Source organism: Ranitomeya variabilis, chromosome 2, assembly GCF_051348905.1.
Source record: "Ranitomeya variabilis isolate aRanVar5 chromosome 2, aRanVar5.hap1, whole genome shotgun sequence".
Classification (NCBI taxonomy): Eukaryota; Metazoa; Chordata; class Amphibia; order Anura; family Dendrobatidae; genus Ranitomeya; species Ranitomeya variabilis.
Window position 1 is genome coordinate 140,214,323 of NC_135233.1, and position 18,814 is coordinate 140,233,136.

Consider the following 18,814-nt stretch of genomic DNA (forward strand, 5'->3'; position numbering starts at 1 on the left):
GCCTCCAGTACACCGTAAGAGCCCACACACAGCCTCCTATACACTGTAAAAGCCCACACACAGCCCCTATATACCATAAGAACACCCACACAGCCCCCTACATATCATAAGGGTTCTATAAACTTTAAGAGCCCACACAAAGCCTCCAATATATAGTATGAGGGACAGATGCGGTCTGGGGGCTGCAGTTTCCCAGTTCTGCTCTAAGTGCATCCATTTTCATTAACCCATATTTGTCATTTTTCTGTCTAAGCTTTCATCTTTCACGTTGATTTGTAATGTAAAAATGGCCTTATGCGTGTTAGTACAGTGTACTATTATTTGCAATGTGTGTATTTTATGGCACGATCCTGTACAGTAGTAAGAGTGAATACCTGAAGATATAAAATATATATTACCGCTCCTCCACAGTAATGCTATATACATTTGCATGCAGGTGACGAGGATGCATTTTAGAGTACACAGCGATATCAGCCCAAACCTACAGACATAATGTAAAGTCAATTATTCAGCAGATAATATGTAGGACAGGAAACCGTCTACACTTACAGCACAGAGTTTTCTGAAGTCTTCTTATCTTCATAGCAGTGCGGTAGGCGGAAAACCTCACATTGTTCAGGTCACCTGGGAATAATAAAGGAAAGATTAGAACAGCAGCATTACAGTTGTGACCACATCTTGCCTTCATAGTTTACAGATGGCATTATTTTATCAGCAGGCAAGAGTTCGTGTTAACATACATAAAACAAAGGCTTCCCAGCTCTACTGTGACAGCTGCTGTATTTTCATGTAACTACCATCAGTACAGAACATCTTATAAGAGCAGATGAACATCGACCGGATGATCATTGAGCATGTTGGTACAATAAAATCCTGCACCCATTAGTCAGGAAGGCTGTCTGCTCATTTCATATTTGGGCTGTATACATGAAGCAGAGATATGCCTTGGTACATGTTCAGATAAGGCACTTACTATTGTTTTTTGCCATTTTTCAGACTAAAACAGATTGTCAGTTCACAACATATTGATGACTTATCCATAGGATAGTAGAAAAATAGCAAACTTCAGCACTCAAAAGGAAAAGTTCATTGAATTTAAGGCAGAACTAGATAATCAGACCCAAGTGAAACAGATATGTATTAAATCGACTTTTCGGCACATTATAGCCTTTTTCAAGATATATCTGTAAGGAATGAGGTCACCTGGAACGAAAGAAGGTGTCTTTAATTTATTCCTACATTTTTCTCGCTTCACCAACTTTAGACTATTTAGTGCTGATGCATCGCACACAAATTGGATTACTAAAACATTTAAATACAGGTTGTAATGTAACAAAATAGGTAAAAAGCCAAGGGAGATGAATACTTTCTCAAGCCACTGTAGGGCCTAGCTTGCAGCTGATTAGACAGCAGAGCCGCATGAATTGGGTGTTCCTACAGTGAGTGGAGACCGAGACAGCAGATAGCGTGATCCAGACAGGAGACAAGTAAAAGTATTAGAAGGAGTGAGTGATTCTTCGGAGATGAGATTTGGGGCAAGAGGAAGCCTAGAGGCTAGTTAACTGACAGTTAAATGACGGAGCAGTGCTGAGAAGGAACGTGAGACGAAGACAGAGTGCCCCGTGCAGTAGTTACAAGGCACCGGCAATAAGAGAAGTTAAGTAATGACCATAGTGCCACAAGTAGCTCCTCTAAGGGGAAAAGGATGCAGAACCATGAGTTGAACAATAGGACTCTTCCTTACTGGTTAGTGATGCTGTTTTTGGAGACTAAGAAAGCTCCCAAAGTGTAGTGGTGGATGGTGGTGAAGCTAGAGAGAGACGCTAATGGAGAGACAGAGTTGAGCCAGCTCAGGGAGGAATGGAAGGTGTATTAAAATGTCATATGTTCTAAGAGAAAAGTCCATGAAGTTTTGTACCTGCTATCCACTGTACCTGCTATCCACTGTACATACTTCTCCCCATGTTATTGTTCAGTAAAAGACAGTTTATTTTTGGGAGGTGGTCTCCCTCATTGAATTCTACAACATCTGATCCTGGCCAGCTGAAGTCACAGGCAGTATGCGGTCTTGAAAGGGTGTGTCGCCATGACAGTACACTCCACACACCCAGCCAGGACCCCATCTTTATGTAGCATGCAAGGGAAAGCACACCATGGCACATTGGCTGACAAATGTCTCTGCTCTGCTACCATTAACCTTTACTTAGATATTGATATGTTCTTCAACTTTCAAATAAACGTCCTGTTTTTGTTCTAGACATCTTTCATGATCTATATTTGCTGTCAGTGAAAAGAAAGCCACTTGTTTTTGTCTTGATGGTTTGCACAATGTATATACATTGATGCCCTATCATTGTGAGCAAGTGATTAAAGGAATTATGCAATTAAAAAGATGTTATGGACTGCTGTACTGTACCAGCACTAAAGCACCTTTGCTTTGGCATTTTTCCCATTGGTGGGCAATGTCCCATAGCTTACTACAGAGGAAAACACCCTCAAGCTTTAAGTTTTTGTGCTTTCTAAAAAAAAAAAAAGGTGCAAAACATTTTTTTTCAAATAAGATGCACGTGTTAGGACATTCTGCGTTAAAACAGGGAAGTTTCTGATTCAAGGAAATTACAAACAGCACCTCTGTCTCTTTGGAGGACTCATTACACAATAATTGGTTTCAATAGGAAACAAGCAACACTTGCCGCCAGCATCCCCCATAGGTTACAGTTAATTGTTGGGGGTCCCATATCTGTCAAAAATGAACAATCTAAATTCTCCAGAAATGTGAGCCCCCCTATAATGTAAACAGATACAAAGGGTTCCACTTACCAAGTGATTGGAAGAGTTCAGTCATTTTCGGGTGGTCCCAGCAAGTGGTCTGTGTTTGATGACTGCAAATTAAAAGAACAACAGTGAATAATCTAGTTTTGCATTTCATGTCGTCTCTCAAGTTTCTTTTGACGCTTAGTACATATCATATGATATTAATATTACGCTATTCCCTTTACCTGAGGGATAAACTGTACAACTTCACGTGTTTCCAATATATTCTAATGTATCTGTGATACTAATTTTTGTTTGCTGTAACATGTAATTGTTAAATATGCAAGTGTTCTCTATTCATCTCATAAGTCTATTGTCTTTAGTACAAAATACCATTTTTAGGAAAGCTCGCCACAATCTACCGGCAATAGCATGTTTGCAAACGGTGATGAATTGTGGCACCCTTGTGGTTTAAACCATAAAAAGGTTAAATAGGAACTACGTTTTCAGAAAGGAAGATTTTAAAAGCAGAGAGCTAGATGATGAGTGAAAAATGATATTGACATTAATTAATTACTTTCACATCTGATCCAGTGCAAATAAATTATTAAACCTGTAGCAACATGAAGATTCGGTTTTGTCTTTTCCAATCTAATTTACGATTAATCAAACGCATTACTGCCATACTGGTGAAAAACAGCTACAATATTACTTATGTACGATGCAAACCTTGTGTTTCTGTAAAAACTCAGCATAAATGACTAAACCATTATAGAGCTCAGATAAAAAGTTGAGAAGAGAACAGCAGATCTTTTCTCCCAGTGAGTCTGTTTGATCTCTAATTCGACACTTTGTTCTCACTACAATGTAATGACTGCGAGCCATGTTATGTTCCCTTCCGTCCATTACCAGCTTTTAACAGTACGTTAAAGGAGTTTTCTGGGGCTATCCTGCCGATCGCGTATCCTTAGGATAAGCCATTTTAATAAAAGTAGGGGTTTGTCTCGCAGCATCCCCAGCGATCAGCTGATTAGAGGAGCAAAAGTGCGTCAGGATAGCCTCATTATTCTCTAAACAAGGCTACATACCGGTACATTTTTTGGTTGTCTTTGGTACCGCAGCTTTTTGTGGCTCAGTCTCATTGAAGTGAATTGAACTGAACAGGGCTTAGACATTTCAAAGTGTGAATAGCAGGGCTTTATAAACCATGAAAGGGACACTATCTACTCCAGCACTGAGGTCCCTTCAATCAGTGGGAGTGCTGAGAGTCGGAAAATAGAAAAAGTGTCTATTCAGCTCCCAACTAATGTGTTAGACCTAAGAGAGAGATGAATTGGAATATAAACATTTTTTGTGCTGGACATTATATTCAAGTAGTTCAAGACAAATGGTAAGGTTTTAATATTAGAGGTTAGGACCGTCCCGAATAGGGTCACTGTGATATGGTGGGATGGCTTTTTGCATTTTTTTTTAATCAAAATTATGTTAACAAGGGAACATATGTTATTTTCATACATTATTGCTGTTTAATTACTGCACGGTATTTGCATATTATGCTTTTATCTTGGGTTTTAGTCAGGCTAGACAGTCTGTGGTCTGGGTGTAGTGCATGGAGTATGCACCGGTCAGGTTTTCAAGTCAAATAGCTCTAAATGGTCAAAAGGGGATGTTCTCCAGCACATAAGTAGTCAAAACTTAGTCTTTAATCATAAAGGATACAAATTCAAAAAATGTACATATATTAAAAAAAACCATAATGCTTACATGTTTCAGCTAGAAACAAAACCTTAATCATAGCTCAGCAAGCATATTTTTAATATGTGCACATTCTCCCATTGTTAAAGTCTAAGATTTAACTACTTTCTTTTGGTGCTGAGAACATCCCTTTTGGACTGCAAAGAGTTAGACCCCACCTCTGCTATATAAACAAGGGTAATAAGATGCATCTCTTAATCATTGAATTCGGGTTTTTCATTCAATTCCATTTCCGCAGTGATATAAAATGAAGTTCCCAGCCATGCTGTCTGCCTTTAAAAACTTTTTTTAAATCGGTCATTCTAGAGAGCTCACGTAATTTAAATATGGTACTGTAATAGGATGCCACCACTGCAACAAGTCAGTTCTTCCATCCTATATATTCCATGATCACCTCTGAGTGGTATTATCGTGAAGACAGAGAAAGCATATAGAAACCATAGCAATTCAGACACACACTGACAGATAATACTAAGTGGGGTTGCAGAGTGCTGAAGTTCACAGTACATAAAATGCTCTACTAACATAATAACTACAGAGAAGTTTCAAATTTCCTTTTCCCATAACATCAACACAAAAACCATGAAAAGTTTCATGGCTTTGGTTTCCATGGCCAAGGAGCTGCTTGCAAGCCTTACATCACCAAGCACAATGCCAAACGTTGGATCCAATAGTGTAAAGCATAAATAGTGTTAGTTGAATGCCAAGAAAAATTTCCCAAAGGTCAACCTATGAAAAAATACCCCAGATCTTCCTTCTCCACCAAACTTTACACTTGGCTTATTAAGCTGCATTCTGCCAAGTTTAGTGTTTGGTGGAAGAGTATAATGCTTTGTGGTTGTTCTTCATTGGTTCATTTGTTGGTCTAAGCCCCTTACTTACTTTCACAGGGTCCTGCACTCAACCTCAACACCTTAGCTATGAACATCATTGTCTAACCTCACAAATGCTCTTTTGGAAGAATGGCGACAAATTACCACAGGTTCACTTTAAAGTCTTGTAAAACACATTCCAGAAGAGCAAAAGCTGCTATAACCACAAAAAATGGAGCAACTTGCTATTAATACCTATTAGAATTTGCTGTTATAAATGCTTCTGTAGGTGTAATGTGTAGGTGTCCCAATATTTTTGTCCAGATAGTGCATTTACTATTGATTACTTATCCCAAAGGACAGACCATCAAAGATTTTCTTTCAATTATCCAAACTACCATTAACTTCTGTTTACATAGAAGACTCAAGTGGTACAAGTAATAAAGTCAGTCTTTTTATTAATCCAGCTTTGAGTATGCTCTTATCTTGTAACATTTTTGCTTGAGCCCTGCTTACCGTCTTGACATTGAGAGTCCTACAGTAGGTGAGGTCAAAATTGCGCTCTATCTTAATGGGGTTGTCCGGGCCTTCTGTATAATTTGTGAGTGTAATATAGTCAGTGTCAGCATTCTACATGGTGTCCCAGGTATCATACTTAGTCTGGTGAGCAGCTACGTCCGGATTCTGGAGGAGCTGCTCACTCACCCACTAGGGTTTCCCTGCCTGGCAGAAACAGGTCTGACCATCCCAGTCTCTGCCAGAACCTCCACCTCCAGACCCAGCCTCCCTGTGCAGCCCACCCACAGTGCAGAGGCAGCAGGGAAAGACGCAGCTGATTGAAGGAACCAGGAAGGAAAAGGCTTCTGCACATGCCAGTATAAAGTGCTGTGTGGATCCATCCCTCCATCCACACACACACACACACATCCTTACACACAGCTCTATAGACTGAGGTTCTGCAGCAGCTGAGGTACATTATGAGGTATATATGCAGATAATGATATACATCACTATAGACCGAGGTTCTGCAGCAGTTGAAGTGTATTATGTGGTATATATGTAGATACACACATCACATCACTATAGACTCCTCACAGCACTCATGTGTCAGGGGTAATGTGGGGACACGTGACGCTCTATCAACACTGTGGACGTAATGTGGAGACATGTGACACACTATCACCACTGTGGATGTGATGTGGAGACATGTGATTATCTATCACCACTGTGGATGTGATGGGGAGACATGTGAAGCTCTATCACCACTGTGGATGTAATGTGGAGACATGTGAAGCTCTATCACCACTGTGGATGTGATGTGGAGACATGTGAAGCTCTATCACCACTGTGGATGTGATGTGGGGACATGTGAAGCTCTATCACCACTGTGGATGTGATGTGGGGACATGTGAAGCTCTATCAGCACTGTGGATGTGATGTGGAGACATGTGAAGCTCTATCACCACTGTGGATGTTCTGTGGAGACATGTGAAGTTCTGTCACCACTGTGGATGTGATGTGGGGGGACATGTGATTTTCTGTCACCACTGTGGATGTGATGTGGAGACATGTGAAGCTCTATCACCAGTGTGGATGTGATGTGGGGACATGTGAAGCTCTATCACCACTGTGGATGTGATGTGGGGACATGTGAAGCTCTATCACCACTGTGGATGTGATGTGGAGACATGTGAAGCTCTATCACCACTGTGGATGTTCTGTGGAGACATGTGAAGTTCTGTCACCACTGTGGATGTGATGTGGGGGGACATGTGATTTTCTGTCACCACTGTGGATGTGATGTGGAGACATGTGAAGCTCTATCACCACTGTGGATGTAATGTGGAGACATGAGAAGCTCTATCACCACTGTGGATGTGATGTGGAGACATGTGAAGCTCTATCACCACTGTGGATGTGATGTGGGGACATGTGAAGCTCTATCACCACTGTGGATGTGATGTGGAGACATGTGAAGCTCTATCACCACTGTGCATGTTCTGTGGAAACATGTGAAGTTCTGTCACCACTGTGTATGTGATGTGGGGACATGAGACGCTCTATCACCACTGTGGCTGTGATGTGGGGACATGTGATTTTCTGTCACCACTGTGGATGTGATGTGGAGACATGTGAAGCTCTATCACCACTGTGGATGTAATGTGGGGAAATGTGAAGCTCTATCACCACTGTGGATGTGATGTGGAGACATGTGAAGTTCTGTCACCACTGTGGATGTGATGTGGAGACATGTGAAGCTCTGTCATCACTGTGGATGTGATATGGAGACATGTGAAGTTCTGTCACCACTGTGGATGTGATGTGGAGACATGTGAAGCTCTGTCATCACTGTGGATGTGATATGGAGACATGTGAAGTTCTGTCACCACTGTGGATGTGATGTGGAGACATGTGATGCTCTGTCACCACTGTGGATGTAATGTGGAGACATGTGAAGCTCTATCACCACTGTGGATGTGACATGGGGACATTTGAAGCTCTATCACCACTGTGAATGTGATGTGGGGACATGTGATTTTCGGTCACCACTGTGGATGTGATGTGGGGACATAAGACGCTCTATCACCACTGTGGATGTGATGTGGGGACATGTGATTTTATGTCACCACTGTGGATGTGAAGTGGGGACATGTGATTTTCTGTCACCACTGTGTATGTGATGTGGAGACATGTGAAGCTCTATCACCACTGTGGATGTGATGTGGGGACATGTGAAGTTCTGTCACCACTGTGGATGTGATGTGGGGACATGAGACGCTCTATCACCACTGTGGATGTGATGTGGGGACATGTGATTTTCTGTCACCACTGTGGATGTGATGTGGGGACATGTGATTTTCTGTCACCACTGTGGATGTAATGTGGGGACATGTGAAACTCTATCACCACTGTGGATGTAATGTGGGGACATGTGAAGCTCTATCACCACTGTGGATGTAATGTGGGGACATGTGATTTTCTGTCACCACTGTGGATGTGATGTGGAGACATGTGAAGCTCTATCACCACTGTGGATGTGATGTGGGGACATGTGATTTTCTGTCACCACTGTGGATGTGATGTGGGGACATGTGATTTTCTGTCACCACTGTGGATGTAATGTGGGGACATGTGAAACTCTATCACCACTGTGGATGTAATGTGGGGACATGTGAAGCTCTATCACCACTGTGGATGTAATGTGGGGACATGTGATTTTCTGTCACCACTGTGGATGTGATGTGGAGACATGTGAAGCTCTATCACCACTGTGGATGTGATGTGGGGACATGTGAAGTTCTGTCACCACTGTGGATGTGATGTGGGGACATGAGACGCTCTATCACCACTGTGGATGTGATGTGGGGACATGTGATTTTCTGTCACCACTGTGGATGTGATGTGGGGACATGTGATTTTCTGTCACCACTGTGGATGTAATGTGGGGACATGTGAAACTCTATCACCACTGTGGATGTGATGTGGGGACATGTGAAGCTCTATCACCACTGTGGATGTAATGTGGGGACATGTGAAGCTCTATCACCACTGTGGATGTAATGTGGGGACATGTGATTTTCTATCACCACTGTGGATGTGATGTGGGGACATGTGAAGCTCTATCACCACTGTGGATGTGATGTGGGGACATGTGAAGCTCTATCACCACTGTGGATGTGATGTGGAGACATGTGAAGCTCTATCGCTCTATCACCACTGTGGATGTAATGTGGGGACATGTGAAGCTCTGTCACCACTGTGGATGTAATGTGGGGACATGTGAAGCTCTATCACCACTGTGGATGTGATGTGGGGACATGTGAAGCTCTATCACCACTGTGGATGTGATGTGGAGACATGTGAAGCTCTATCACCACTGTGGATGTGATGTGGGGACATGTGAAGCTCTATCACCGCTGTGGATGTGATGTGGGGACATGTGAAGCTCTATCACCGCTGTGGATGTGATGTGGGGACATGTGATTTTCTGTCACCACTGTGGATGTGATGTGGAGACATGTGAAGTTCTGTCACCACTGTGGATGTGATGTGGAGACACGTGAAGCTCTATCACCACTGTGGATGTAATGTGGGGACGTGATTATCTATCACCACTGTGGATGTGATGTGGGGACATGTGAAGCTCTATCACCACTGTGGATGTGATGTGGAGACATGTGAAGCTCTATCGCTCTATCACCACTGTGGATGTAATGTGGGGACATGTGAAGCTCTGTCACCACTGTGGCTGTGATGTGGGGACATGTGAAGCTCTATCACCACTGTGGATGTGATGTGGGGACATGTGAAGCTCTATCACCACTGTGGATGTGATGTGGGGACATGTGAAGCTCTATCACCGCTGTGGATGTGATGTGGAGAGATGTGAAGCTCTATCGCTCTATCACCACTGTGGATGTGATGTGGGGACATGTGATTTTCTGTCACCACTGTGGATGTGAAGTGGGGACATGTGATTTTCTGTCACCACTGTGTATGTGATGTGGAGACATGTGAAGCTCTATCACCACTGTGGATGTGATGTGGGGACATGTGAAGTTCTGTCACCACTGTGGATGTGATGTGGGGACATGAGACGCTCTATCACCACTGTGGATGTGATGTGGGGACATGTGATTTTCTGTCACCACTGTGGATGTAATGTGGGGACATGTGAAACTCTATCACCACTGTGGATGTAATGTGGGGACATGTGATTTTCTGTCACCACTGTGGATGTGATGTGGAGACATGTGAAGCTCTATCACCACTGTGGATGTGATGTGGGGACATGTGAAGCTCTATCACCACTGTGGATGTAATGTGGGGACATGTGAAGCTCTGTCACCACTGTGGCTGTGATGTGGGGACATGTGAAGCTCTATCACCACTGTGGATGTGATGTGGGGACATGTGAAGCTCTATCACCACTGTGGATGTGATGTGGGGACATGTGAAGCTCTATCACCACTGTGGATGTGATGTGGAGACATGTGAAGCTCTATCGCTCTATCACCACTGTGGATGTAATGTGGGGACATGTGAAGCTCTGTCACCACTGTGGATGTAATGTGGGGACATGTGAAGCTCTGTCACCACTGTGGATGTGATGTGGAGACATGTGAAGCTCTATCACCACTCCTGGATGTAATGTGGGGACGTGATTATCTATCACCACTGTGGATGTGATGTGGGGACATGTGAAGCTCTATCACCACTGTGGATGTGCTGTGGAGACATGTGAAGCTCTATCGCTCTATCACCACTGTGGATGTAATGTGGGGACATGTGAAGCTCTATCACCACTGTGGATGTGATGTGGGGACATGTGAAGCTCTATCACCACTGTGGATGTGATGTGGAGACATGTGAAGCTCTATCACCACTGTGGATGTGATGTGGGGACATGTGAAGCTCTATCACCGCTGTGGATGTGATGTGGGGACATGTGAAGCTCTATCACCGCTGTGGATGTGATGTGGGGACATGTGATTTTCTGTCACCACTGTGGATGTGATGTGGAGACATGTGAAGTTCTGTCACCACTGTGGATGTGATGTGGAGACACGTGAAGCTCTATCACCACTGTGGATGTAATGTGGGGACGTGATTATCTATCACCACTGTGGATGTGATGTGGGGACATGTGAAGCTCTATCACCACTGTGGATGTGATGTGGAGACATGTGAAGCTCTATCGCTCTATCACCACTGTGGATGTAATGTGGGGACATGTGAAGCTCTGTCACCACTGTGGCTGTGATGTGGGGACATGTGAAGCTCTATCACCACTGTGGATGTGATGTGGGGACATGTGAAGCTCTATCACCACTGTGGATGTGATGTGGGGACATGTGAAGCTCTATCACCGCTGTGGATGTGATGTGGAGAGATGTGAAGCTCTATCGCTCTATCACCACTGTGGATGTGATGTGGGGACATGTGATTTTCTGTCACCACTGTGGATGTGAAGTGGGGACATGTGATTTTCTGTCACCACTGTGTATGTGATGTGGAGACATGTGAAGCTCTATCACCACTGTGGATGTGATGTGGGGACATGTGAAGTTCTGTCACCACTGTGGATGTGATGTGGGGACATGAGACGCTCTATCACCACTGTGGATGTGATGTGGGGACATGTGATTTTCTGTCACCACTGTGGATGTAATGTGGGGACATGTGAAACTCTATCACCACTGTGGATGTAATGTGGGGACATGTGATTTTCTGTCACCACTGTGGATGTGATGTGGAGACATGTGAAGCTCTATCACCACTGTGGATGTGATGTGGGGACATGTGAAGCTCTATCACCACTGTGGATGTAATGTGGGGACATGTGAAGCTCTGTCACCACTGTGGCTGTGATGTGGGGACATGTGAAGCTCTATCACCACTGTGGATGTGATGTGGGGACATGTGAAGCTCTATCACCACTGTGGATGTGATGTGGGGACATGTGAAGCTCTATCACCACTGTGGATGTGATGTGGAGACATGTGAAGCTCTATCGCTCTATCACCACTGTGGATGTAATGTGGGGACATGTGAAGCTCTGTCACCACTGTGGATGTAATGTGGGGACATGTGAAGCTCTATCACCACTGTGGATGTGATGTGGGGACATGTGAAGCTCTATCACCACTGTGGATGTGATGTGGGGACATGTGAAGCTCTATCACCGCTGTGGATGTGATGTGGGGACATGTGATTTTCTGTCACCACTGTGGATGTGATGTGGAGACATGTGAAGTTCTGTCACCACTGTGGATGTGATGTGGAGACATGTGAAGCTCTATCACCACTCCTGGATGTAATGTGGGGACGTGATTATCTATCACCACTGTGGATGTGATGTGGGGACATGTGAAGCTCTATCACCACTGTGGATGTGCTGTGGAGACATGTGAAGCTCTATCGCTCTATCACCACTGTGGATGTAATGTGGGGACATGTGAAGCTCTGTCACCACTGTGGCTGTGATGTGGGGACATGTGAAGCTCTATCACCACTGTGGATGTGATGTGGGGACATGTGAAGCTCTATCACCACTGTGGATGTGATGTGGAGACATGTGAAGCTCTATCACCACTGTGGATGTGATGTGGGGACATGTGAAACTCTATCACCGCTGTGGATGTGATGTGGAGAAATGTGAAGCTCTATCGCTCTATCACCACTGTGGATGTAATGTGGGGACATGTGAAGCTCTGTCACCACTGTGGATGTAATGTGGGGACATGTGAAGCTCTATCACCACTGTGGATGTGATGTGGAGACATGTGAAGCTCTATCACCACTGTGGATGTGATGTGGGGACATGTGAAGCTCTATCACCGCTGTGGATGTGATGTGGGGACATGTGATTTTCTGTCACCACTGTGGATGTGATGTGGAGACATGTGAAGTTCTGTCACCACTGTGGATGTGATGTGGAGACATGTGAAGCTCTATCACCACTGTGGATGTAATGTGGGGACGTGATTATCTATCACCACTGTGGATGTGATGTGGGGACATGTGAAGCTCTATCACCACTGTGGATGTGATGTGGAGACATGTGAAGCTCTATCGCTCTATCACCACTGTGGATGTAATGTGGGGACATGTGAAGCTCTGTCACCACTGTGGATGTAATGTGGGGACATGTGAATATAGCAGCTGAATGGCCCAGCCAATCACCTGACCTGGATCCGATAGAAAATGTATTGAAGGACCTAAAGCTCAGAGTTCATATGAGGAGCCCACAGGACCTTCAAGATTTGAAGAGTGTTTGTGTGGAAGAATGTGCCAATGGGCCACGCCTGAGGAATGCATGCGACCAGTTTCTCCATACACGCTTACTAAAATGTAAGTTATCATGTTAATAATTTTTTTGTAATTTCGCATTATTACACACAACTTAATTTATGGACATCTATGGATTTAATTTTTTGCCTATTTGGATTGGATGGGTTGTCATTGACATCTGGTGAGAATTTCATGTCAATAGCACCTTTAGAAATAAATTTACTTAAAACATTGGTTTTATTGGTTCAATACTTATTTCACGTGCTCTATTCGTCCCAAAGGTTAGATTTTTTAATTACCTCGTAGTATATTACCAAACACATATATTAAATAAATTAATCGAGTGCAACAACGGGTTTATTATTGTTTGCGAAAATATTCTTTTCTGATCTTTAATAATTTTTATTTCTAAAATCTTAAGAAACATTTTTCAGAACAGTTTCCTAATGTTACCTATTTCATTGTGATAAAGTAAATACAAAAAATAAGATTTCATGCTTGAAATAGTTGGATTCATCCAAGTTCAAATCGGTTCCAAACTAACTGGGTAAAGAGAAAATATTCCTCTTCTTTGATGTAGTGGAAGCACTTGGATATTGCATATAGCCTACATTGCAATGATACAATGTCGTGTTTTCTTTTTGATGTTTGTGAGCGTATTTGTCTCCTAACATCACTGAAGTGAAAACATCTAACACATTAAATAACTCTTACAGGCAATGTTGCCTTAAAATGCGTTGCTACCTTTACATTTTATGAAATTCCATTCTAGATTTTCCCCTCAATCCTCAATATTAAAAGCCCTTTGAGGTATTACAGCAAAGTGTTCATTAATTCCTCAAAATGACTTTATTCTGAAGTCTAGTCTCTGAAATGGCACTTATGAAATGTTCTGGGCATAGTTAATATTCACATTCATGTACTAAAGTAAAAAATGAGAAATGTTGCTCTTTTGATTAAATGAAATAGTGAAGTTTAAGACATAAAGTAATAACAAAAAGGACACTATGTAACAACTTAAACAGCCCGCAATTTGCATTTTCCTTAGGGTACTGTCACACAGTGCAATTTTGATCGCTACGACGGTACGATTCGTGACGTTCTAGCGATATCGTTACGATATCGCAGTGTCTGACACACAGCAGCGATCAGGGATCCTGCTGAGAATCGTACGTCGTAGCAGATCGTTTGAAACTTTCTTTCGTCGCTGGATCTCCCGCTGTCATCGCTGGATCGTTGTGTGTGACAGCGATCCAGCCATGCGTTCGCTGGTAACCAGGGTAAACATCGGGTTACTAAGAGCAGGGCCGCGCTTAGTAACCCGATGTTTACCGTGGTTACCAGCGTAAAAGTAAAAAAAAACAAACCGTACATACTCACCATCTGATGTCCGTCAGGTCCCTTGCAGTCTGCTTCCCACTCTGACTGTGAGCGCCGGCCGGAAAGTGAGAGCAGATCACAGCGGTGACGTCACCGCTGCGCTCTGCTCTCACTGTACGGCTGCACTCAGTCAGAGAGGGAAGCAGACGGCAAGGGTCCTGACAGACATCAGATGGTGAGTATGTACGGTTTGTTTTTTTTTACTTTTACGCTGGTAACCACGGTAAACATCGGGTTACTAAGCGCGGCCCTGCGCTTAGTAACCCGATGTTTACCCTGGTTACCAGCGAACCTCGGCATCGCTCCAGCGCCGTGATTGCAAAGTGTGACCGCAGTCTACGACGCTGGAGCGATACTCATATGACGCTGCGACGGATCGTGCCGTCGTAGCGACGAAAATTGCACGGTGTGACAGTACCCTTATACATTACGTGGGCTATTTGTACTTTGCAGGATCAGGTCTGTTGGCACAATGGGAGTTTTCTGAATATAAGAACTTTTGGTACCCTGAACATCTTATGCAGTAGATAGATGAGATCCAGCTGGCAATAGCCTCGTCATTGACTATTATTATGTGTACATGGACATGGCTGTCCACCATAAGCAAAGCAAGTGTGGTGACGACAGCCTATGGGTTTATGTCACACGTCTCAGCTAATAGTAATGGAAAGAGGCTGAGGGCTACGATGTCTGGGCCTATCCTAAGAGAAAGTGTATGATGGCATAAACCAACACTGAGAAGTAAAAATTCGGTATAAACCAAAGAATGTTACCTCTTCATCAGATATCAGACTATTGATCCTTGTGTTGTCTAAAGCTATTGTTACATAGGTGTATTAAAAATCGGTGAGATTTTTATCCAGAAAAGAGGTCTGATTTTTTTCTAACTTGTCATCTGTTTGCAATCCTTTTTTACCCAACAGCTGTTAATCATTTACAGGATCATTTACAGTTTCCTATGCCACAGAATTGTAATGTATCTGTAAAAATTGGATGCTTTTCTCTGGCTTCATATGGCATAGCACTCATCTGATTTATACAGGGGTGTGAGCGAGCCTTAAGACATAAGCCAAAGCCACCGCCATAGATGTCTGGCAGCAGCTATTTCGTAGAGAACACAGGAGAACCAGGTCAACTGAAAGCCCTTGTGTATGTGAGAGTAAGGGCTCATACCCACTTGCTACAAAAAAAAAAGGACCATAATCTGGACCGAAAAAATTGGATGCAAACTATGCGATTGTCATGCGAGTACAATGCGATTTTTAATCGCACCATCCGTTTTACATCCGTATGACATCCATATGCAATGAGTTTTTTTTCTCTGCAACTATTTTTTTACAATCATTTACAGTGTTCTATGCCACAGAATGGTAAGGTATCTGTAAAAAACGGATGGAAAACGGATGGTCCGTATTCCGTGGATTTTTTTTCTCGCACCCATTGACTTGTATTGGCGAGACTTGCAGCAAGCTGTGATTTTTTTCTCAGTCCGATTTCGGCTGAGAAAACAAATCGCAAATGAGATGTCACCTATTGAATAACACTGGTCCGAGTGCAATCCGATTTTTTATCGGATTGCATTCGCCCGTTTTGCTCGCAAGTGAGTATGAGCCCTTAGCGGTGAAATCAAGATCAGAAGCATTTATCATGGGAGGCATGTGGGATTATCCTATTGTAATTACATGACTTATCACATCTGGAATAGACATAAAAGACTTCTACTTGGTAATAACAATATGGGGATATCCTAAGTCTTTTTCTCCACTGTATATCCTTTAGCAAGCGGTCATTCTAAACATTTACAGGAAATAAATGATGAAATCTGGAAACAATTAAAATGTATGTGTTCTGTTCATGTGTTGCAATCTTTCTACAAGATCAGCTCTGTATGTGATCCATGTGGAATGAAGGGATTCATAACGGTTATCCCTATGGGATGTACAATCCATAATTGTTTCTGGGGGTAAACCACACCTGGATTTGAGGATCTGCTCATGAAAGAATTGAGAAATGTCTTAAATACATGAAATGCATTTGCTAGTTGCAAGGTGTTCAGCACAGATATGAGTAAATCCAACCAGATAAAAGGTAGCTGAATTATGAAATAGTCTACACTTCTTCTAAGGACACTAAAAACCCTTAAAAAATAATAAGACCATTATTTCTTGCCAAAAATAAAGCTGTTATTTGATCAATATTGATGGAGACAGATGAGCTGAATAGATTCTCTCATCTTTGAAGAAATTGTTTTTATTCCATTATGACTCTGGCAGCCTTTCCATCGTTACACTATAGCATAAGTAATCCTTTTGTCAAAGCTTCAACTGAAATCAATTTGTTCTTTTATTAAGAGTTCTCAATTAACATAATTTATGTTAAGGTTAAAAAAGAAAGGGAAGGATTGCATGATGACTAGCCTTCACCGGGCAGAAGGTTGCAATCTCAGAATTCAGTACGTGAGCATCTTTTCACATAACTCCTGACTGACAGAGACCGATTCACTGGCACATTATCTGACTACTTAAAGTTCAAATATTAAGCAAAGACAATCACTCATGGTGGTGCTAGAAGACGTCAGAGCAAATAAATCAGCAATTTTCAGACAACGCATAGAACCTGAATTCTCTTCCAGATACAGAAGAGACGATCAATAGAAGGCATTAAGTCATACATTATTGTGATTTAATTGCAAAGAAAAAGTATTTTCCTTAACTATTAAATCTTCAGAAAAAAAATATTTATCATAAATTACTCTATGTGTAAGGAACCAGGGTCAACCTCAGCAGTCTGTGAGATTGGAGGCTGCATGGGGTACATGTTTCCATAGCCAGGGCAGATAGACCTGCTACAGAAAGCAATGGATCGGCAGCTTTATAGAATATGATTACTGTCTGCAGTTTGCTGCTCAGGAAACATTAATACACGACCGAATGGCAGTGTCACTTGGGTGCCCCGCTGCAGGTAATTTGGGCACTTGTTGAAAATGGCTATCGGGTATTGCATAGTATGATTATTTTTCCCTATATCTCTGTATTATTTTCACAATATATTTTACATCTGAAGGTGGGTTCTGCATCAATAGAAAATATTGACATGGCACCATCCAACCGTAGGCTGGGTCTATAAGACTAGGACTACACAAAGGCATCACATAGTGTAGTGTTGTCTCCATGTAGGCTCAGCATGAGGAACAGCGTTAGATGTGGTGGCCTTTGGTGATTGACTTTACTTCCTTAGATAAAAATCCTTGCATGGTTCACTACAGAAGATTTGATACTAGAAAGTTTAATATGAAAAGTGAAATCCATTATCTTATATTGAAGACATGTGGTTGGTACATTCATCTCATGGGATAATCAATTACTTCAATTATAACATAACCAAAAATGAAAAGAGTTTTCTAATCTAGTTTCTTCAGGAGTGCATTGCTTCTCTCCCTCCCAGATGGCGGTGCACTCCTGAAGATTGACAGTGCAGAGCAGCGGTATGGCTGTGCCTCCGCTCTGAACCGAGCGCTCTCCCACATTACTAGCCAAGACGGCTTTGCCTCTTTAGCATTGGAGAAATGCAGGGGGACTAAAGCTGGCCAGAAATTGCCCCATCGGTAAGGGGTTAAAAATCCCTCCATTTTTGAGAATGAAAAGGATTTTTAATAAGAGGTATATGACCAGCTTCAGAGCTGCACCTGGAGGCTCCAAAGCTTAGGGTCTGTGAGTAGCTCATGCTCCGTGCCTAGGAGACCGGACCCTCACACTGCAGAGTGACTGGTAACCAGCGAGCTCTATACAATAGAATAAGAAATACCTCTGTTCAGATATAAAAGCGCAAAAACAGAAATTGCCCCCATCGGCAAGGGGTTAAAAACCCCTCCATTTTTGAGAACAAAAATAATTTTTAATAAGAGGTAAATTAGATTATTGGAATTACAGTACAATTTTGTGGAATACTGGATTAAGGGAATTTTAATGTATATCCATGTATAAAAATACTGTACAGCCATGTAAATATCTAGAGCAAGAATCATGCTATACAATTTACTTTTCGGAATGGAAAAAAACGTGATCATATCAGCTGTTTCACATTTTACTGAACCCAGACTCCGAGATCCTGCATAAAATACCGTATGGAAAACTGCAACAAGTTGGAATGATTCGGCATCATCCATTTTCCCAAAACAGTCAAATTAAACAATTTATTTTAATTGCTATTTTCATCAAGGTAATCCATTTGCAAGAATGAAACGACGGCACAAATCAACATGCAATCTGTTAATTACGGAATGCATATTTATTAGTTTTGTTAGCTTGCAAATTGCAATC

At 42.5% G+C, this 18,814-nt stretch overlaps 1 protein-coding gene across 5 annotated transcripts in view; it reads right to left on the bottom strand.

The window, feature by feature from the left end:
- The window catches only part of UTRN (utrophin), an 846,507-nt gene that overhangs the window by 143,683 nt on the left and 684,010 nt on the right, over positions 1-18,814 (bottom strand). For all 5 annotated transcript variants that reach the window (XM_077283030.1, XM_077283029.1, XM_077283032.1 and 2 more), the window contains 2 exons: positions 2,821-2,882; positions 550-624 (listed from right to left, as the gene is read on the bottom strand). In XM_077283030.1, coding sequence (XP_077139145.1) covers positions 550-624; positions 2,821-2,882 — 137 coding nt within the window. The remainder of the gene's footprint in view (positions 1-549; positions 625-2,820; positions 2,883-18,814) is intronic.